This window comes from Oryza sativa, chromosome 5 (assembly GCF_034140825.1).
Source record: "Oryza sativa Japonica Group chromosome 5, ASM3414082v1".
In the NCBI taxonomy this organism is placed as follows: domain Eukaryota; kingdom Viridiplantae; phylum Streptophyta; class Magnoliopsida; order Poales; family Poaceae; genus Oryza; species Oryza sativa.
This window is the reverse complement of record NC_089039.1, coordinates 5,407,296-5,430,906: the sequence shown is the minus strand read 5'-3', so window position 1 is coordinate 5,430,906 and position 23,611 is coordinate 5,407,296. Positions and strand designations below refer to the sequence as shown.

The following is a 23,611-nucleotide window of genomic DNA, read 5'->3' as shown; positions in this document are numbered from 1 at the left end:
AATCAGCTCCAAATTTAACGTTGAAAATTCAAATTTTGGCTGATAAGCATATGAATATGCCAAACGATGGGGACCATAGTAGAATTGTAGATAGAAGTTGATTTTTTACACAGAGAGTACATGAAAGTAGTAGAGTTTTCCTGCAAGCGATTGAGCTGCTAAAAAAAACTCAATCTGGGTTACAAGGCACTTCTAATTGGCCTTCCAAACTTTCGTCCCTATTATTTGCTTACTGGCTTATAACTCGTAGCTGAAATTTAAATTTCCATACTTATTTAATGCCAACTTTTTTATTGTTTCCTATTTGTTTACTTGGTTTTTAAACTACTGAAAGTAGAAATATAAAAATCCTACTGGAATTATATTTTTGTTGGACCTTTCTTTGTGGTTTAGGGCATCCACAATGTGCTCCCAAACCAGATAATAGGCAATATTTTAATCTTCATACCAAGTACTAGTAATGCTGTGTTCGGGAGGAGGGGTTCCCCGGAACACAAAACAAAGCACCTATTATTATATGATTAATTAAGTATTTACTATTTTTTTTTTCAAAAATGGATTAATATGATTTTTTAAGCAACTTTCATATAGAATATTTTTTTTTGCAAAAAACGCACCGTTTAGCAGTTTGAAAAGCGTGCGTGTGGAAAACGAGGGAGGGAGGTTGGGAACCCTGGTAACGAACGGAGCCTAAGTATTGTGGAACCAGTAAATAGCTATTACCAAACAAGAGCACTGCAACCTAGTACTCCCTCCTTCCTAAATTGATCATCATATAAGTTTAGGCACCAAGACGAAGAATAATTTAAATCACATCAATCAAGACACTATGCACACATTCTCCCACAATGCATACATCAATTAAAACTCCATGCCAATTACACCATAGCATGTACACATTCTCCCACACTGCATTAATTGTACTCTGATGAAATCCGTGTCCATACAGTTATATGATGATCAATTTGAGAAATTTTGGATTCTATTACATGATGATCAATTTGGGAAGAAGGGACTAGTAAGGAGAAAAAAACATTGATTCTTTTGGCATGTATTGATCCTCATCCCTCTCCCTTCATGTATTGATCCTTATGACTAGTTATCAGGGTTCACCTTACCGTTTTGGGGGGGGGGGGGGTTACCGACCCCCCGCGGTATGGTGGTTACCGCGGTAACCGTGCGGTTACCGCGAAAAATCGCACAAATTTCGTTTTCAAATTTTTGAATTAAAAATCCACGGTATGGACACGGTAACCGCACGGTTTGGTACGGTAACCGCGGTAAGAGGACGGTAACCGCGATATGTTGGAACTGAAATAAGAAAAATGAAAAAAATAATAGAAAAAAACTAAAATGTGAGTATTTTAGTTTATGTTGGAACTGAAATAAGAAAAATGAAAAAAATAATAGAAAAAAACTAAAATGTGAGTATTTTAGTTAATTAAGATGTGGTTATACAACAGAAAAATTCGGCATGACCTACTCTATATTGTAGAGTCCACAGTATAATGTCCACGATTACAATTCTAGTTCGAATGAAAGGAAATAAACAAGGACATGCATAGCTACGCATTCTACTGATTATATGCCATATTGTACTCCTCTGTGGACATGAGCATCAAGCCATGTGAATGTAGCAACCCCGCCTTGTATTCCTCCCAACTTTGACCTGTCCATGATGATGTTGTTTGCCACTGAGTGTACAATTGAGCATACCACTGAGGCTCTTGCCATTCATACACCCATGTAGTAGCAGGATAATCAGAAGCTTGGGGACGGTTGTACACATACGTTGGATAGCCACTTTCAAAGCTAGAGGCACTGAATGAGCTAGAGCTATCCTGTTGTATGTCACTGAATTGTTGCTGTTGTCGGACTCCCGGTGCAATGGTAGTTCGTTGAGAGCTTGGAGCACCATGATCCTGGTCCTGAGTAGCATGAGTGAAGTCGCCCTCACCTGCAAATCAAAAAATTGCAAGAAAATTATCCAGTACTGAATTGGAAGATGAAGGTTGAAATTGCAACTGAATTATATCACACCAGTGAATTGAACGGGGCTGTGGTGATCTGATTGTTGGGTGTGACCCCTAGGAGGCACATTAGTAGTGCCTTGGCCTCCTTGACCATCATCGTCGCCGTCATCTGTTTCAGTTCTTGAGCTACTATCATTGGACTCTTGGTACTCTGGGCTTCCTTGGGTCTCTTCATCGCTATCAACACTAGTCGATCGTGGACCCTTGCCCTTTACCTTTTTAGATGGACGTGCTTTTGGCGGCTTTCGAGTCTTCCTTTTCCCAATATGAGTGTCACCTACATTCGTATCAGCCCACTCAGCAATACTAGAAGCTCCCGTGGTCCTTCGCAGGTCATCCAAGTTGACTAGGTCAGACACAAGTTGACTAGGCAGGGGAGCGTCACTCTCAGCTGAATCTTCATCTAGTTCGGGGCAAGCATTAGAGCGAGCATTGTCCATCCAGGCACTGATATGATTGTTAGTTTCATAGAATGAGAGGTCCGCTAATCTTTGAAGGGGATCATCGTCCTCCACCCTAATTTGGGCATTTGCTTGCTGAATTCGAAGGCGAAGGTTGTAGTTCACGTACACTAGCTTGTTGAGCTTCTTGTGGGTAAGTCTATTACGGACCTTCGTATGTACGAATGCGAATGTGCTCCAATTCCTTTCACATCCACTGGAGGAGCAACATTGACCAACCAAACGCAACGCAAGCTTCTTCAAATTCGGCGTGTCTGAGGCGAACATAGACCACCATTGTGCTGCAAAAGCCAAGTAACATGTCATTTCATAATTCTGAATACATCAAGATCAATTAGATATATCATAGTTCCATGATTAGAAACATACCAGGTGAAGTTTTCCCATCTATGGCCATCCTTCTTGCTAGTGCCCTCCCAAATTCACCCGTCTTACGTCGGTACATCTCAACCTCCAGCAAAGCGGCGGCAGCCGTATCGATATCCGTCATCCACTCGAATGCCTGTCGGAGGTCTTGGAAGACAGTAGCACTTGGAGAATACGCGTAGTGCGTCCTAGGGTTCAATGCGGCAGCTACAAAACATGGCACATGTTAAGTAAGAGTTACATAATATGCCATGTGGATTATGTTATGACCAATATTTACCGGCATTGATGAGAGTCTCATTGGTTAGGTCGTGCATCCTTCTGTTCACGATCTCCATGTATGCTTCAAACTTGTCCCTTTGATTCGCAAAAAGAGTGTCGTACTCCATTTTGAGCAACTGATATCTCAAAAGTACCTCACTCAAATTGGGGTTCTTGTCCTCGTCAGCAAACCGAAGGAATGAGTACATAGGTTGGACAGAATTCACTACTGCCTCTAAGTTCTCCCACCAAGACAGACTAGATAGACATGCATGTGCATATCTACCTTCCAAAGTCCCACTAAATTTGCTTTGCATGAAGACAGAGGAAGCCATCCATTGCATGAAAAGATCTCGCTTCCTAAGGAAACTCTGGAGAAACATGTAGTTTGTTCCGAACCTTGTAGCATTCCACTTAACCAGTTCACCACCTATAGCTAAGACCATCATAGCATGCAACTTGTTATGATTGTATAGCCATCTGCAAATTTTCCTAGCACTCTCAATCACCATTTCGTGGTCTGGCATTTTTCCAACCTCCTTAAGCATCAAGTTAACTGTGTGTGCCACACAAGGTTGCCACACAATTGTCTTGTATTCTTGCCGTAGTAGTCTGCACGCCTTCTTGTAGTTAGAGCCATTGTCAGTGATAATTTGAACAACATGCTCCGAGCCTATTTCGCGTACCACCTTCCTTATCTCCTGCATTGGTAGATAACATAATAAAAATTAGTCCATGCCCCTAACACTGACGATAACAGGTGATGAAGTAATTTGTTGCATGAACCATACATACCTTCAGCACAAAGTTAGCATCCTGGCTTTGCCCGGTCGCATCAATGGACTTGTGGAAAAACATTATTCCATTGCAGTATATCAGAAAATTGATGACCGACATACTCGTCGGACCTGTCCAAGAATCACACATTATAGTAACACCGTACTCATCCCAATCCTTCTTGAACCTATCAAATTGCTTCTTCACATCCTTCTCTGTAGAATCAAGATATTTTCCATCTATCTCGTTACCAGTTGGAGAAGGTACACTTTCACCTACAATTGACGTATGAAATAAGTAGTGCACAATGAGTTAGAAAAAAAGAAGTTCCTTAATAGATGCATACGTACCCCACTTTTGTGTCTCCCGAACGGCGCTCACAAAGTATGGATTATCGGCGTTTCTACCAGGAATGCCGGCGGTAAAGAAGAACCTTGCCCATGACTCACCAATGGCTTGCCTAGCTTGCTTCCCCTTCTTTGTGAAGAATCCTGTGTCAATGCGTGGCTGCACAGGGGCCTTGGCAGATGCTAGGTTGTAATCTCTCACAGCAGGTGACTCCCTATGAGACGTAGCCCTTCGTAGCATATTGGTGATTGGGTTACTTCTACCTTTCCGTGCCTCCGGCTGAGCGGATCCACTCCCACCGCCATGCTCATAAGTGCCACCACGCTCCTCAACATCCCTCCTAAAGTTTTCGTCTTGTCGTGAGGCTGCAATGGCTGCTTCCATTTGTTCCTCCTCGTCGGCATCACCTGTTAGGTCATAATAGTTGACCCTTGCTGCTTCAACCCTTCTTCCGCTATCACTCTTACGCTGGTCACCTGCATCTTTTATCCTGTCCAACTCACGGCAGAAGAACTCACGGACATCCGGAGGCACTGAATTGCAATATGTAACCCCCTTCCCTCTTGCAGCCAAGTGTTGCTTTAGTCTTGTTGCCCCACCACCGCCCCTCTTTGTATGGCAATACTTACAGCGCCATCCAGGTGGGATATTCTCCCCGTGCTCCCACACAGGGTCCCTACTATCTGACATCTCCACCCTGTATCAAATGCATGAGAAATTATCACTGCTAATTATAAACATACCTCCCATTATGCAATAATACGACGTAATTATATGTACACTGGTAAGCATGCATCCAAATTCTTCCATACTATGACGTATTTAATTTAACCTATATGTACATAGACCAAAGCAATCAAATATACTTCACATGCATGGTTTTAGCCAAGCACGGGCAACCAAATGCCGAAATAAACTCATATTCCCAATGTATTTCACATGCATATTGGTAAAAATATGTTCTATTGACCTAAATCCCCAAATATGTCCATGCATATCACAGTAAAAAATACCATACCACGGTTCAAGCCACGGTAACCATGGTAGGGTGGACGGTTACCACGGTTTTCACACGATTACCGCACATACGTATATCGTCTCATAGATTACGAAGCCGACGGTAACCATACAAAACCGCACGGTTACCGCTCCTAACCGCGCGAAAACCTTCAAAACGGAGGGATTACCTCTTGCCCGTCGACCCAGGCGGTTACCGTCGCGTACCGCGCGGTTACCGCCGCTTACCGCGCGGGAACCGGCCTCGCCGGCGCGGAGGCGGCGGATCTGGCGCGGGCGCACGCCGTCGCCCCTTCGGTCCTGAGCGCAGCTACGCGAGAGAGGGGAAAAACGGTAGGATTCGCCAGAGAAACGAAGCAGAGGCTTCCAAAGATATTTTCCTCCCATTGTGGGCCTTATTGGGCCTCGTGAACAGTGCATACTTGGCCCATTCCATTTAATCTTTTTTCTTTTTTATAATTCACAATAGGTTTTGCGCTCAAATTTGAATTTACCTGCATCTTTTTGATGAAATTTTTTCACCATAACAACATACAAAACAAGCTTTACATCCATGATTTTTTTTTGATTTTTTTCGATTATTTTTCAAATTTTTGAATTTGAGCAAAATTTGCCCAAACCCTACCGCCGGTTTTCGTTACCGACCCCCCACGGTAAGCCCGGTAACCGCGGTTACCGCGCGGTTACCGGCGAGAAAGTGAACCCTGCTAGTTATACATTGTGAAACTTTTAACAATAAATACCTACTTTTACTAGGTCCCACCTTATTTACTAGTTGGTAAATATACATTGGTGATGCCCTTATCTAGGGATGAAAACGGTCGGAAACGATCGGAAAATAGCCTCAACCATTTCCGTAACCATATTTTTCTCGGAAACGAAATTGGAAACGGTAAAGTCGGAAACAAAAACGATATCGGAAATATCGGAAAACCGGAAACGGAACAATACGGACGGAAACATGTCGGTACAGATCGGAAACCGGTAACAAATACGGAAACATTAAACTATAAAAACATATATTTAACTTTACATAAGTATGTTATATATATATACATAAATTCAAGCTTATACTATATAAATTATAAATTAACTTCATTTTAGCCATGTACAAAAGTTAGAGATTTTATTGAAGAGTCATTCAATCTATAAGCTGTGGGTTAAGTATAGACATGTCCTATAATATCGACATATTTAGAATACGGTAATTACCATATTATAAGAAACGGTAATTTCCGCGAGAATACGGTAAATACGGACACGATCGGTATAACAGCAAAACCATTTCCGTTTTCATTTCCATATTTTTTACCATTTCCATTTTTGTTTCGGTCGATTACCATTTCCATATGGCTCGGCCGGTAGAAAGTCGAAAACGAACGCCGGTCGGCCGGTAATTACCGTTACTGTTTTCACCCCTACCCTTATCAATCGAATCTAGCCTGAGGCTTGTGTTCGGTACATGAGTTCCCAACTCTCCCCTCTCGTTTTCTGTACGCACGTTTTTCAAACTACTAAACGGTGTTTTTTTAAAAAAGTTTATATACGAAAGTTGCTTAAAAAATCGTATTGATCTATTTTTGAAAAAAATAGCTAATACTTAATTAATCACGTGCTAATGCGGTCCGTTTTCCGTGCGTGGGTAATGTGTTTCCAACACCCACCACTGAACACAGCCTGAGGCTGCACTCATTCCTATCAAACAACTGAGCACGGAAACCAGAGCAAGCTATTACTCCCTCTGGGTTGATAATACTTATCGTTTTGGACAAGGGCACGGTCTAAAAAAACAACTTTGACTATTATTTTTCATTATAATATGTATAAAAGTGTTAAGAAATATATGACTTTTTAAAACTAATCTATAAATGTAGTTACCATATTTGAAAGACAAATATTTTAAAAATAATTTATAATCAAAGATTGTAAAGTTTAACCTCATCATTGTCTAAAACGATAAGTATTATCAGTCCGGAGGGAGTAGCACACTATTAGTTATTATAACTTGAAAAAGAGTTTTATTTGACTTTTTTAAAATCTTTATATAATTAAAAGTTTTTTCACGAAATGCCGTAACATTTTTTTTCAACATTTGATTGCTATCTCTCTCCTTTGTATGCTATCTCTTCTCTGTGACTTATGTTTTTCATTTTTATTTTATTTATGTGTTAATTTATCTAGTACAGTTTTAAGAAATCAAATAGGCAACCAATCGTTCTTTCCTAGTAAGATTTGCAATATATAGTGTAAATATATGGAATTACTCATATAATGTAAGAGATGAAATTTCTTGTAGGCTTGTCCACATACGTAGTATTAGGATGTTTCACATCCCGTTTGTTCATTTTGAGACGGAGAGAGTAAACCTTTAGCCCAATAAGCCCTTAAAATATCGTCATTCAATGTAACATTTTCAAGAAAATACATTTATATATGCATGTATTTTACATGCCAATGAGGTTGGCCCACTTGTGAGCCTTTCTGCTCTCATGATACCCTTTCTCCTTTCCCTTGCATCTCGGTCCCATAATTCTCTAAATTTCACTATCTGTGTTAATGATATTAGTGATGGAGGCCTTCGAACTTGGAAGTTCACTAAAGGTGTAAAAATTCTATGTGGAATGAACTATGAGGCAAGGGTGGTACAAGAAGAAGTAAATAATGGAGGCCAAACAAAGTCACATCGAAAACCCGTGGAGTCGTAGGTGGCGATATACAAGTTTGTCAACAATGCGACAAAAGACCTTGATAACATGCAGCCCATTTTAGAAAAAGACATTGACAACTTGCCAACAGCAGGGTTTCCTTCAGTCCTATACACAATGATGTGCCATGAGAGTAACTTGTCACTTGACTAAGGCCCTGTTTAGTTGCCATGCAAAAACTTTTCACCCTGTTCGACACATGCATACAGTATTAACCCTAAACCCTAAAAAAAAACTAATTATATAGATTGCGTGTAAATTACGAGACGAATCTTTCAAGCTTAATTGTTACATGATTTGATAATGTGGTGCTACAGTAAACATTTGCTAATGATAGATTAATTAGGCTTAATAAATTTGTCTCGCAGTTTACAGGCGGAAATCTGTAATTTGTTTTGTTATTAGTCTACGTTTGATACTTTAAATGTGTGTCCGTATATCCGATGTCACACGCCAAATTTTTTCACCCCTGATCTAAACAGGGTCTGAAATGATGAAGAATTATAGAGAAGAAGTAGTCAGAGATATAATATTGTACATGAAAACTAATCCTCTATTTCTATGTAACCACCACTTAGGTGCATTAATTGGTACTTCTCTCGTCCCAAAATATAAAAGATTTTGAATGGATGAGACGTATCCTAAGACTACGAATCGTCATATCACCTAAAATCCCTTATATATGTAGGGACAGAGGGAGTATAAGGGAGCTTAATGCATCATCAAACTGGTGCTTCTATCATTGGATCAAATTGTCTATGAGCCATCAGCTGTTAGATTAATGTTTCTCATAAAATCCCACTGCAATGCATGAGGTTGGTATCTATAAGTAAATTAAGCTCTTTAAAGCATACTCTTCATAGTGGTGCTACTGCAATCGGTGAAGAGTACATACCTATTAATTTAAAAGGAAAAAGCACGAATTACCCCTCCCCCCACCGAACCACAAAACCAGACATATTACACCTCGAACTATTGATACCGGATGAATTACTCCCCCGACTCAATCCTGAGCTGTTTTTCTCCTACGTGGCATACACGTGGCGTTGATGTGGAAATCCAATCAACAAAAAGAAATAAAAGAAAATATAGGGCCCACATGTCATTACCTCTCAACCCCTCCCCCCTTTTCTCTCTCAGGCGTGCGTCGACGGGCAGTGGGCAGCGGCAGCAGCGCGCGGACAGGCGGTCGGCGTGCGGGGGGCTGCGGTAGAGCACGGGAATGGGCAGCGGCCACGGCCATGTCGACCCGCCGCCGTGCGCGCCGACCTCCCGACAGCCCGAGAGAGAGGGTGAGAGAGACAGAGAGACTGACGAACCCAGGTTGAAGACGATGACGACGAGCTCGGGCGCGGTGGCGGTGGCCACCGGGGGCTCGGAGCGGAAGGGCGAAAACGACCTCCGCCTCCACCCTCGCCACTTCACCGCCCTCCGTCGCGACAGGGGGGGGGGGCACGGCAACACGGGGGCAGCGGGGCGGCGCGACAGCAGGGGGACACGGGCACCGTCACTCCCGCTGGCCACAGGCCACCGCCCACCTCTCCACCACGCCCTCCGCGCCCCCGCCACGCCTGCCGCTTGCCCTGCCCCCACCACGGAGAAGGCGAGAACGGTGAGGAGGCCGGCACAGACGACAATGTCGGGCGGGTAAAGCATCGACTTGAGCGTGGAACACGCGGTGACGAGGAGGGCGAGGAAGGAGGAGAGGCAGGCTTGGCGCCGGCGAGGAGCGGCTTGCCCGCGTAGACGGCCATGACCGCGTACGCAACGGCGGCGCGGGTGGCGAGGAGGAGCGTGAATGTCGCCGAGAATGACACAACGGACGCGATGAGGGTGGCGGCAAGGTGGTGCGCCAGCTGCCTGACGAAATGCGTGAGCGGGAGCCCCGACGCCACCGCCGCGAGGAGTAGCTTCCGCGCGAACGGGAGCACGGCTGCACCCTCCAGCGCGGCGGTGGACAGCAGGAGGCACCCCGACCGATGCCGGGCAGAGCAGGAAGAAGAGCACCGACGTGAACGCGTGCGGGTCCGCCCGCAGCACGCGCACCATCTCCTGCAGGATCTCCATCGCGTTCATCGGAGGCAACAACACCACCCCTCCTCCTCCTCCACCACCCCGCCGCTGCGCTCGCCGCCCGCCCCGCCACCGCCACGCCCATCGTCGGCCACCAACTCGTCGCTCCCAACGATATCTGAGACGGTGACAGAGAGATTGAGAGGAAGAGGGGAAGAGAGAGATGGGAGAGTATGACAGGTGGGCCCCACCATTTTTAAAAAAAATGCTGACTAGATTAACACGCGCACGCCACGTAGGACGATACCGCTTTGGATTTTCGGTCGAGGGGATTATTCGTCCGGTATAGCTAGTTCGTATAAAATGACTGATTTTGTGGCTTAGGGGGGTAATTCATGCCGTCGTCCTAGTTTCGAGGGGGTAATTCGTACTTTTTCCTTTTTTAAATAATTATTTTTATGATTTAACTAGACAAACCGTTATTTTATCTATCTATTAAATAGCCGACGTTTCTATCTCTTTGTCACGTGATTTACACTATAAAAAACTTTTTATGATGCCGCCTCTTTTCTGGCGGAGAAGCGAAACAAACATTTATAAAAATGTATTGGAGGATTATGGGTCATGGGCCGTCAGAAAAAGCCGATTTTCATTGGCGGACATGTTATTTTTTGAGGCGAACCTCTTAAGCATCGCTAGTAAAAATAGGTTTTCGCTGGCGGTAGGTAAAGAGCATCGCTCGCGATAAAATTTCACCATATTAAAAGGTCCTGCCTCACCCTCCATCCCTCGGTTGCCTTGCCCCTCATACCTACCATCTTTCTCACTCCATCTTTGGCCTTCCCTACACCCGCCGTTAAGGCACAACGCCTAATCGCGCTACTGTCGTGGCATGTTGCCATGAGGAAACCGCCGTCAACAAGTACCACCACCACATCAACCAATGAGGAGGTCGAGGCCACCGGATCTGGGTATTTGGTGACCCCGGCCTCCCCGTTGGTCGATCTGGCTGGGGAGCAAGAAGACGACTGACGATAGTGTGTGGGACCATCAGATCTGGCAGCGACGGTCCTCGGCAATGACTCTGCACACAGGCTCGGTGACGTTAGCCCATGGTGGTGACAACGGCTAGGGTTGCGGCTCAGTGACAACGATGACGACATCCTTGGCGGCCAGCGTAATCTCATCGCTTGTGATGATTTTTTTAGCATAGGTTACCGTCTTAAGCATGGCCACCTGTGAAGAGGGGATCTCATTGGTGGCTAGTCGTCCGCAGGTGAAAAGGCTCTATTTTCATTGGTTATTTGTCACAGGCGGCAGACTGTGCCACCAGCGAAAAAATTTTATCCAAAAAAAAAACCTTCTCATAGTAGCGTGTTTTCACAAGGTTTTTTTAAAGGATCCATGATCTTTCAGATCTGCCACTACTGACATGTTAGACATTCCCATGAAAATATAGGATCTCTAAAGGATTCTAAAACATATGCTCTCCGACGTTATTGTTTTTTATCACTCTCGTTATCATAGGATAGAATTTTAATCTTGTATTCAGGCATAACATCCATGTGTTTTTCTTTAAAAAAAAACTTGTGTTCCAAACAACAAAGCATCCTATAAATTTGGAGGATGCTACGCGTCGGACGTCCAATATTTCACAAATATCGGACGCCCAACCACGCACTGCCGCACATCTGCTTGCTGCGTTGCTTGGCTGCATATGCTGCTGCTTGCCGTGTTGCTTGCCTGCCCTGTACATGTTGCTTGTGCTGCTGCTGCTTGCATACTCTCTCTCCCTCGTATTACATGTGCCTAATTTTTTTCTCTGAAATTATATATCTTATCTAAGTTTCAATTATACCATTAGATTCATCGTAATTAAATATTTATAACAAAATCTCACATAGTTATATTTTAATAAAAATATACATATGCTTCGAAAAATCAACCATTGTTTCACCATTCATGGAAAGTTGTTTCATCACGTTGCAACTCACATGGTGAAATGTTTCAGATTAAGAGAAATACATCATATAGAAATTACTAAATGAAGCAATCACAACTACTACACGAAACACTAAATACCAATGAGTGAAACATAAAAAAAATCATATGAAACATAAAATATTTTGTACAAATACTTAATAAATTTGTTTCATCACTTGTGGAGATGTTTCAACCTATTTCATAAATTGTTTCGAAGAGATGCAACATATAAAAAGTATTGACTGCAACAATAATCATTATTACATGAAACATTATGTCCCGACTAGTGAAACATTTTTTATATTTAGCTTGAAACATCGAATTATTATTATTGATGAAACATAAAAAAGTATTCGCTGAAACATATAAAAAAGATAATATGAAATATTGCAAATGCATTAGTGAAACATCAACAGATACTTGTTGGAACATTTCATTAACAATGTATGCAACATTTAAAAAGTAAAAAAAAGTCATCGGAATGTAGTCATGTGATATCTTGTTACAAAGATTTAATTGCAATGAATCTAATAATATAATTAGTTAGAAATTCAAATAAATAGTTTAAGAGAAAAAAAATTTAAATTTTGAAACATGCTTGCATGCACGCTCCCTTGGCTTGTGAGTACATCTATCGAACTGGTTCACCATGCATCTACATTGTTGTTCTTTTGAATTGGGACGCTCGATTTTTTCTTTCTGGCCGGACGGCCGATGGTAAGCATTATCCTATAAATGGAGTTTCTCTGTGTTTTCGACATACAATTCTATTATATTCTTATATTTTTCTTATTTCTATGTTCACTCTCGGTATATGCTCGTACAGTGTTTCCTGTTTCCTGCCGTAGGATCAAGCGATCCCACTCTGATCCAACGGCTAAGAGGCCCGCTGCCACGCCACCCCGGCCACCTCAGCGCCCCATCCACGTCTCCGACCAATCGCCTTCCCCGCATCGCCCACGTCGACGTGTCCGAGCATCCTCGACCGTCCGATCCAGGATCCACGGCCCATCCCGCCTCTCCCATCTGGCCTTCTCGACTCTCTCTCGACTCTGGAACCTTCCGCCCCGGCGACGAAGCGAACGCGACTTCCCCATTATTATTTTTCTCCTCCTTCGACTTCGATTTTTCGAACTCCCCCGAACACGACGCCGACGAGAAGGAGTCGAGGAGGCTTCGAATCCGCCGCCGCCGCCACCGCCGCCGCCGCCACCGCCGCCGCCGACGAGATGTCCTCCCCGGCAGAGTGAGCCTCCCTCAGTCTCCCCCCGATCTGTTTCTGTTAGTCTCTGATGCCGCGTCTCAGATCACTCGAGGTTGGCCTGGGTTAGGGGGGATTACAGGAGGGGCCCGGGCTAAATTTATCGTGAGTATAGCTGATTAGTTTCATTTTTCAAGGTTAGAGAGGCGTGGGTCGTTGTGGTGTATTTAGTTTTTTTTTTGGCGCAATGAATTTAGTGGTTTAAACTTGGGCTCTTAGGGTTCGGAATTAGAGATCGCGTGTAGGATTTTGGGTTGATTGGTTGGGTTGGGCTGTTGTAACTGCAGGTGTCTTTAGATGGATATAAGCTTATTAGTTAATACACTACTTTTGATGATTTTGACGAGTTTATGACAAGTAATTTTAGCATTGGTGGGAACTGTGAAGTAGGAGTGTTCTGACGGATTCCTTGGCATGGCCTCACTTGATGAAAATTGAGGTCTATGAATTGGCTGTTTACAAACTTGATGAAAATTGAGGTATATGAATTGGCTGTTTACAAGTGGATATTATTGTATTGTCGTTGTAGAGTTTACACTCCTTGCTAAAGCACAATCATGCGCCTGGAACAAATTGATGTTTTGGTTGGGAAGGTTGTATCTGATGCTATTTGTAAATTTTGGAGTCAGAAGCACACTTCTCGGTTCGTTCCACTAGTAAAGACCTAAATTAGATAGTTGCAGTCTTTGTTCTCCAATACATATCTGCTAATATTCATTCTCCAATGCGCATAAATTATAGAGTATGTTATAGTATTTCACTGCCTTCAAAACATAAAGATGCACAGTTGGATAGCTATAAGCTTATTTGTTGAAGTATTTCACTGTCTTCAAAACCTAGATGCACAATTGGATAGTTATAAGCTTATTTGTTGATAAATTTTGCACACGGTGAATACAACAGCCTGTAATAAACTCTGGCTTGAAGCTTGGTAGCATGGGTTGACATTGGCCATTGGGTATGCTCTTATGATCTGTGGTCATTAAAGGCGGTCGCTGTTTTGGTATGAGTTGAAAGTTATTGAAATAATTTGGTCGCTTTCTAAAATGCATTTAGCTTTGCTGAATTTTGTTTTCCTATGTTAAATTCTTAACTGCTTGGGGCTCTGCTATGGGTTTTGAAATTGCTACAAGTATTGAGCTAATTTCTGAATCGACAATGAGTGACACTTCTGTTATAAAGGCTTTGCAATTGTGTTAGTTTGTTTCTATTGTCGGGTACACGTGGGAAGTACTGTTCGTCTGTAATGTATATGGAATATATAACCTGAGTTGATATCCTTGATATATATAGTACCTGCCTGGTACACGGGACACAGGCTGAGTTTGGAATTCCATTAGCTTAGACCATGTTAGCATATAACTAGACTGTTAGTTTTAGAACTGTGATAGGTACAGGACATCCGGTAATTTTCATCCTAGATCCTCTGCTGTTAGTGTGACAGTCTCTCTTTGAGCATGCTTTAGCATATTGGTTTACAATGTAATCAGAAATTTTGAACGAGATCATATTTGATAAACTATTCATTTTGTTTGATAATTGCACTTGTTTTTGCTCACTGATGGATGTAATTTTTTACTAGTTAATCGAGGTTTACAGCTAGAACATGAACACATCAAAGTCATAACTCTTTGCTACAGCTGCTTCTGGATACTCGATTACTTACTTTCCCTTTTCAGGTACTACAACTCACTTCCACCAATAAGCAAGGCATATGGAACATTGTGTTTCTTTGCCACTGTACTGTGCCAGCTCCAGATACTGAATCCACCTTTTCTTGCCTTATACTATCCCTTTGTGTTCAAGAAATTTCAGGTCAGCATATGTTTATATATTGTCTGTTCTGTTATCTACCAGTACAGTTTATTGTTGCCCCTTGTTTTTGCACCCGAATTTTTTAAAAACACATTAGGACTGAGGATTTGTTTGTCTACCCCATTCCCCTCTCAAACACTAACTGATACTTAGTTGCGACATGCACCTTCTATACCGTGCATAGTGTTGTATGTCCACACAATGCCCTATGAACAAATTTGTTTAGCATTTGGCCAATGTAATCAAGCATTGCAGTTTGTCCTATGCTTATGTTGGCAATTGGCACCTGTAATTTGTTGCACTCCTGCTATTTTACTTTCAATATAAGAGCTGTTTCTGGGCCTTACAGATATGGAGGCTATTTACAAGCTTCTTTTTCCTGGGCAAGTTTTCTATCAACTTTGGGATTCGCCTTCTGATGATGTAAGTCTTGTTGAAATCAATTGTGTGTTTGAAAGCATGCAGAGTATTACAATAAGTAAACTTGCAGCCATTGGTTGAATCAATTGTGTGTTTGGGCATGCAGAGCAAGATACGGCGTGCAGTTAGAAAAGGGTGCATTTGAAAAGCGCACAGCTGATTTCTTGTGGATGATGATATTTGGTGCCATATCACTGCTGGTCAGTGCTAGCTTGTACTGTATTTTTAGCAGCTTAATCAGACCTTAAAAATTCAATTCATTGGACTCACATACTACATATAAATCTTTCTTGCTTGGATCAGGCATTGTCAGCTATTCCCTTCCTGGATATTTATTTCTTGGGAGTACCCATGGTCAGCATGCTTCTTTATGTCTGGAGCAGAGAATATCCGAATTCTCAGATCAGCATGTATGGCCTTGTCCAACTGAGGGTAAGCTTCACTACTACCATATATAGAACTCGATGCCCTTTATAGGTCATCAATATTGGTTTCAAGTCTTGTGGAGCAAATTATGTTTGATTGTGGTTAATATACTCCATTTCTGCAGTCCTTTTATCTACCATGGGCAATGCTTGGGTTGGATGTGATATTTGGCTCAGAGATACTCCCTGGCCTTCTGGGAATTCTCGTTGGACACACGTACTACTTCCTCTCAGTGTTGCACCCGCTAGCCACCGGAAAGAACTACCTGAAGACACCAATGTGGGTGTATCCTTTTTTATATGGGTTCATGGCCAAAGCATTTCAATCCATGTTCAATAGCTACTACTACTATATTTTCGATGGTACACGCTCCATGGTTCCTTAACTGCTGTACAGACATAAGATTGTTGCTCGATTCAGAATAGGTGTGCAGGCGAACGCTCCGGTCCGACCCGCGGCCGCCAACACCGGATCAGGCGCCTTCAGAGGAAGGAGCTACAGACTCAGTCAATAGATCTAACCTAGAGGACACCCTGTGCTGCAAGCCTGCAACGCCTATCTGGGAGATGCAATGTAGAATGAAGCAAGGTACATCAATGGGTCAACCTGGACGCTACTAGACATAGACTGTTCAGCAGCTTCAGGAATTTGGGTTTGCCCATCTAACAGGAATGCTGAATCTGAAATGCTCTATGGGTACAAACGATGTGAAACATTTGCATTGTACGCATGAAATGTTTGTAGGCGAGAAATGTATACTCCCTTTTGTTTTCGGATACTTCTGGCCATGATTTTTTTTCCTACAGTGGATGATGCTTAGCACGTTACTGATTTCAAGATACGATGCACTAAAATGACTCTAGGAATTCTATGCATCTGTGTCTGGTTTGCAGTGTTTAAAATCCATCAGACTGTTCCACCACCGCTGTTCTCTTCCATTGTAACCGGCCGGCACAAACAAATTCCCAACCTCACATTCAATTCGTTGTTTGCCACGTCTTTGCTGCAGAGAGGCCAACGTCCTTTAGCGAGGCGCGTCACCATCCTATATATCGAGGATTGGTGAACAATGTATGTATCGATATTGATCACTAGTGCGTCAATTGAAACAGAGCGTATAGATAACAACGTTAATTTGCCTGCGTGGTTCATTTTTGACTATGATATGCACGGATGTACGCGTTTATATGGGCGTATGTGTTTGTGTTGTATTTTGAAGAAAGATCCATGCGCGTTCATAAGAGAGTTTTTGTGTTGCATTTGAAGAAAGAAAGAAAGAAAAAACCTGCCGAGGGCCTGTATCATTTTTTCTAAGCGTGAACAATTTCCAAGCTAGTATTCTTTTTTATATAACAGTATATTTTTTTTTCGTCGCGCAATCAATTTATCCCTTTCTGTTAGTGTTTCAAAGCAACTAGTGAATGATGCACGTTCGCGCGACTATAACCTATCTATTAGCTGTTATTACAATTAACAATAATTTTTTCACCATTCAGCTAAACCAATAATTAATGTATAGACTTAGGGTTTGTATTTATCTTTTCCTTGGTGTTTCCTGTTTTTATTCGCACGACTGTAAGTGTCTTTTTTTGCTACTGCTTGGGCCACCACCTTGCAATCATGTTATCTCTATTGCTGTGTAACCCAATTATCATCATATTATATTATAAATATGTTTATCCCCCACTATTAGAAAATATATTTTTGTTTTACATACTTGATTAATATTCGAAGAAAGTATTTGGTCGGAAGTGTAGGATCAATACAAATACTATACTGTTTTGATATGTAATAAATACATATTGTAATGGAAATAAATAATTTACTATAATTATGCTAAACTTGTGATATTATTGTAAGAATCAAAATTAAATTTCACTACTACCTTGGTTCCAAATATCCTGGGTCTAGTAAAATTGCACATCATAATTGTAATTATGTTATAAGCTTTGAGATGTTAACTTTTTTTCTACATATTTGTTTTGATTGTTGCTGACTGATAAAGTGTTATATGTAGAATAATTTTCCCTCTTCTAAAATTATTTAATTGGTCATACTTCCTTTGTCCCAAAATATAACAACTTTTTAGCCATCAGGATTTATCCCAAAATATAACAACTTCTTCGCCAATAATCTCTTCCCAACCAATCACAACCCTCCACCATTCACTTTTTCCATCTACCTCCACTACTCATCCAATCACGATCCTCCACTACTCACTTCTACCTACTTTCTTAATAACTGTGTTCAACTCTAAAACTTCTTATATTCTGGACTGATGGAGTATATTCTAAGAATCGTTTGGGTTGATTGGCTACGCCAAGCCAGCCCTAGGCTTCTTTGGGAGGCCAACATGAGATAACCAATGAGACGCAATGAGTGGCTCAAACTCTTCCTTCTCTCTGTATTTTACAACTTCTAGAAGATTCCGATCATTTCAATGGCTAAGATTTCTTGCTATTTTATCATTTTGTGAATCCAATGCTTATGAGCTTAAAAATGATGCTGCCGTTGGATGCGTAGTGAACGGTGATCGGACGTGGATGTCCCTCTGACGTAGAATCAGAGGATCCGGTTCCATATAGATGACCCACATCTTTTTTTACTACTTTATTCTCCCAACCATCATATTTTATATCATGCTGTGTTCCTTTAAAAAAGATGTAAATAGCAGGGAATGATCTAATGTCAAATAATTAGAAGAGGTGAAGCTTCGAACCTAGATCATCTAGCCTATCATTTTATAGAGCTAGCCGGAATACCCCTGGATGTTTCTCCATGCTTTGTTCCTACAGCACTTCCTTAATATTTGCTAAAAATGGCATAACAATTTTTTATATTACTGGGCGGAAGGAATAGATGATAATGATATCCACGAAAACCATCTCTAAAGTCTAAACGGATCAGGAGAAATTACTGTAGTACTATGTTCAATCGATCTGATGTAAATTGTAAAACCGACTCCAACACAATACGTCTCTTTCGACAAATTAATATCAACTACAATTATTATTATTATTATGTATCCCTAATAAGCGACCGCACACGGCGGAACACGGCGATGGCATCGTCGCCGGCGGCGACCCGCGTGGTGCACGTGCACTACAACAACGCCACGGTCACCATCGGCACGGTCGGCGTGGCGCGAGAGGACGATGGCGACGACGCGGAGGCGGTGGCCAAGCAAATCGTCGTCCGCCTCGGCATCCACCCTCCTGCCGGCAGCGGCGCCGACGCCCACGCCGTCGTCGACCTGCGCTTCGCCCTGCAGGAGCCCACGCCGGCCGCGTCCGTCCCCTGGCGCTGGCTCGCCTTCTCACTCTGCCGCTTCCTCGACCTCCCCGCCGACGGCAGCCGCCTCGAGGACGAGCTATGCTCCTTCGCCACCGACGTCGCCGGCGATGGCGCCGGCGGCGCACTCCACCTCCTCCTCGTCGACGTGCGATACCTTGGCGTGTACGACGAACGCCCGTCCACGCAAGAATGGCTGCCGGTGCAGCTGTACCTGCCACCGGCGACCGACGACGACGGCGCGGTCGTCGTGCTGCCGCTCTGCCCGAGGCACACCGGAGCGGAGGCCGAGCGGTGGTGCCACGCCTGCCTCGGCGAGTTCAAGGTGGGCGACACGCTGGCCACGCCGGCGTGCTGCCGCCGCCGCGCCGTGCACCAAGAATGCCTGCGCCGCCACCTGGCCAAGGGCCCCGACGCCCGCTCTGCGGCGGCCCAACCGCACTAACGCCGGCCGCCGCCGAGGCCGACGCGGCGAGGATGCAGGGGATGTGGTGGCGCTACTTCTTGGCGGGAAACCTGCTCTACTGGCTCAGCACCACGGCCGCCGTCGTCACCCTTCGCCTCGCCGACCGCCGCGGCGTCGCCGGCGTGCACCACTACTTGACGCTCGGCGCCGCCTCCGCCGCCTGGCTCTTCCATAGCGTGGGAACGCTGCTGCTCGCGGACGATGCATTCGGATTCGGATTCACCATTGATGAACTCGCCCGCTTCCTCCGTCCTCTTTGCAGTCCTGTTACATTCATCCTCTCATCTCTAGCCAACAAGAGATCATAACGATGTAATGTAAAGTAATCTCTATTACTATTATGGTACCTCGTTTGAGTCGGTTTTTAATTTCTCTGCGGCTTTTGGAAATGCATATCCCTATTTGAGTTGAATTTTAAGCTTGTTTGTTTTTGAAAATACAAAAAGAGTCATATAAGAAATCTCTTTTAAAAAAACCCGCATGCTAACTTGAGATGAAATACAAACTCCTAATTACAGTCTATGATTTTCTTTAAAAAATATTCATGCAAATTCACACAGTGAATTTTACCCTAGCTAAACCATATAACGATAATAAAATTAAAATATCATTTACCCGTTGTAATGCTTTGGCATTTTTTCTAAGTATATATACATATCAATGATATCATCAAAGATTTTATTGTTATTCACAAGACGAACAGCATCAGATGATCTTACACAAACAAAAGCTTCTCGAATACGGCAAACATTGCAAGTTACAGATACCAATTTCACAACCAAAACTGAACACGATTTTGCACTGCAGGCAGCAGGCTCAATCCAACCATTATTCAAACCTCGTTTCAGTTTTACAATCAATGGAACATTCAAATTTTAACAGGAAGGAAATATGTACAGTTAACTTTCTCTACCCCCTGTTTCAGTGTTTTGTGCGGTACTATACAAACTGGCTGTTTGCAGTTGTATGTGTCATCCACTACGTGTAAAACTTTTTCTTCAAAACTGTATATCTGTGGGAAACAATGTCTATGTGCTTTGTCTACAAAACTATGAACCCTACAATGATAACCAAAATCTCCCCCACAACTAGAGCCAACAACCATTTCAGCATACTCATATTTCTCCAGCTGGTAGATCGACGGAAGGTGGTGCAGAGGAACAACGTGGCCAAGAGAATCCCGTAACAAATGGTCGCACCAATCATCGCAAACAGCTTGGTTATTGACCGTCTCGCGTAACACACCAGAGCACCAATCATCGCAAGCAACCTGGTTCTTGAACGTGAAAGCAGTCCACTGTGAACTTCTGTTTTCTCAGACGTGTTATCAGCTGGAGTTGTATGTTCAGTTTCCAACTTCACTCTATCATGGCTCCACACGTCTTCATCATCCCACTTCACATCGGAGTTCATCCTGTGCGATCCAACTTCATATATTTTTCCTGTCGGTTCGTCTCTCACATGCACACTGGATTTACCTGAACAGATACAGTGCACACAATATTCGAAAGAACCTGGTATAAAACAACATTTTACTGGTTGCAGTTTGAAAGTCAATGAAGCTAAAACGTTGACAGGACTTACAATCAAATTCGGTCCATCCAACCATCATATTATCCAAGTCATATACAACAACTTTATCAGTGAACAAATTTCCTGCACCACAGGTTTATAATCGCAAGAAGCAGTTACCACCTACCACCAAGTCAAATATGCAAACCATCAAATAGTACAATTCTAGTACAGGCTTAGTAACTTGCCGCCCAGAATGAACAAGTCCTTCTCTCGATGATTCCTTTGTTCTGAACTCAAAAACCCAAGACAGTAATAGTGCTCCTAAAGAGAAACAGTTTATAACACAATATACATCACAATATTTTCTCAGTGCATATTTGAGCAACAGCATAGTTTCTTTACGAAATACCTCCATATTGTGAAACATATATTCATGAGGGTAGACTCGCAAAGTAAGCAGTTCCTTGAAGTGAAATACAACCTCTGGAAACCTAGCATCAATACTAACAAAAACAACATGTTGATTAGTTATCTGGTTGTTTGATGGATCTAGCTAAACTGGTACGCTTGTTCCCAAGATGAAAAACTGAGAGGACTAGTAGCCCCATTAAGTCAAAACATGTCGCCACTCCCCAGACCAGTGAGAGAGAGGAGGTTATTCTGTGACTTTGAACAATTTATTGGTGAAGATTGTGCAATCAACACCAAAATGTATCAAAAAGATGTTCATATATTGCTAAAAAGTTAATCTATCACTATCAGCAAGAAAATTTAATATATCTAATTACTTGAACAGATTACCTATAGAACAAACTACATTCTTATCTCATGGAACATGATGTTAATGTAGGGCAAAAAAAAGGATAGACCATTAATGTTTCCTAAGAACTTAGAAAGCACATGCCATTTTTTCCGAAGAAGAAAAAATAATCTCTAAAATCATAAACATATTTACCTTCGTTCATAGTGGAAACATGAATAGCCTCCAATGTTTATGACACTGATATCCTCAAGATCAGAAAATATCTGTACAGAAAAATGACAATAAATATTGACAAGTAAAATGAATGTAGCAAAGGGTGCTGAAAGAGGAAAGTGAATTTTCTTACAGAATCTAGAAACGACTGGTATACTTTCTCTGGCAGGTAAGAAATCAGAGAACCAGTTTCCAATATTGTCATGTTTTGACTTTTTATCTCAACATTTCCAGCTGAAAGGCTTAGAGAAGTTTCTCCTACAGTTATTTCCAGCAAAGTAGTTCGGTACCTAGAACTACAGCGTTGGCAAATACTCCATAGTCAATATCACCTCGCAATTAAGAATACATCTACACCACAGTCATATTAAACAACAATGTCAAGTACCTTGTTTGATCCAGAGGAGTTTTTCTAACTTTTGGACCCACAATATGGCCTAACACAAATATGCCCCCACTCCTTTTGCCATCAAGGCAGTGAGCAAACATTTTCTTCCATTTTTGGGACTTTGCCAGCTGGTACACCAGAGAAGTATTGGATGGCCCCAAGCCCATCACACCATCAACTGTAAAGCTTGAGGATAAGGATTTCAAGTGTTGAGAAATGCTTCCAAATTGAACTTTAGTTCTGACTTTGCTTGTTTTGTAATGGTTGATGACAATTTCAAGTACAAGAAAATCTTGGACAATTTTTCCGTGGAGCAAATTTTCAGTGCCATACTTTTCAAAGTGAATGCATGGATGGTCTTTTTGGCATGGAATAGATGTGGAGCTGGATAGGTGTTTGCAGAAAACATCACTACATGGTAAAAGTTGTCCAGTCTGTGAATTCTCCAGATCATAGAAACTCAGGACCTACACAAGTGTAATTGGTTCAGAATATTTAGTCACCTCCAAATACCTGTTAGGTTAAGAAAAATAAAGCAGTAGATAATTACTCTGGATGCACTTTTTGTAGGGCAATCTTTACAAGATATAGAATTAACCCACAGAAGATTAGATGTGGTGTCAATCAACACAATGAACTTTTTTGGTGGCTCACCAAGTATCAGTTCAGCATAATAGTTCCTGAAATGAATTGTTGCAACCAAAGTTAGAATTCAGTAAGTGCACAAACGGTTGATCTATATATATATAGAGAGAGAGAGAAAGAGAGAACATAGATCATGTAAAGTTCCTCACCCAGATTGAAGTACATTTCCACCTAGGTGGATATCAGCTACTGATAATTTGCGGCCTTTGACCTTGTCTTCCATGGGCATATAATTCACATTGAAGATGGTAACGGCGGATGCATTTGTTATCCATAGAAGAGGCAATATAAGGTAAATGTAGCAATGTGGAACAACCATTTTTATGACCACTTATATAGGATCACAATAAAGCTGCATCAAACAATATCAAAAGGAAAGTCATTAGAACTTGATAGAGGACACATAATATTATCTCCAGAGGACACATGCATAAGTTAGAAGCA

The 23,611-nt window shown here is 42.3% G+C and overlaps 2 protein-coding genes across 2 annotated transcripts; one reads left to right on the top strand and one right to left on the bottom strand.

Annotated features, from left to right (window-relative positions):
* Positions 1-1,574: 1,574 nt before the first annotated feature.
* Positions 1,575-10,035, bottom strand: LOC112939022 (uncharacterized). Its single transcript, XM_066310555.1, has 7 exons — positions 9,908-10,035; positions 4,249-4,943; positions 3,917-4,173; positions 3,141-3,822; positions 2,864-3,067; positions 2,041-2,775; positions 1,575-1,957 (listed from the first exon to the last, which is right to left on the bottom strand). Exons 1-7 carry the CDS (start codon positions 10,033-10,035, stop codon positions 1,575-1,577), a joined length of 3,084 nt encoding a protein of 1,027 aa, XP_066166652.1.
* Positions 10,036-13,001: 2,966 nt separating this feature from the next.
* On the top strand, positions 13,002-16,807 carry LOC4338013 (derlin-1-like). The gene is made up of 7 exons (NM_001420235.1): positions 13,002-13,210; positions 14,905-15,040; positions 15,390-15,463; positions 15,567-15,660; positions 15,764-15,892; positions 16,011-16,171; positions 16,283-16,807. Exons 1-7 carry the CDS (start codon positions 13,194-13,196, stop codon positions 16,398-16,400), a joined length of 729 nt encoding a protein of 242 aa, NP_001407164.1. The 5' UTR covers positions 13,002-13,193; the 3' UTR covers positions 16,401-16,807.
* Positions 16,808-23,611: the final 6,804 nt, after the last annotated feature.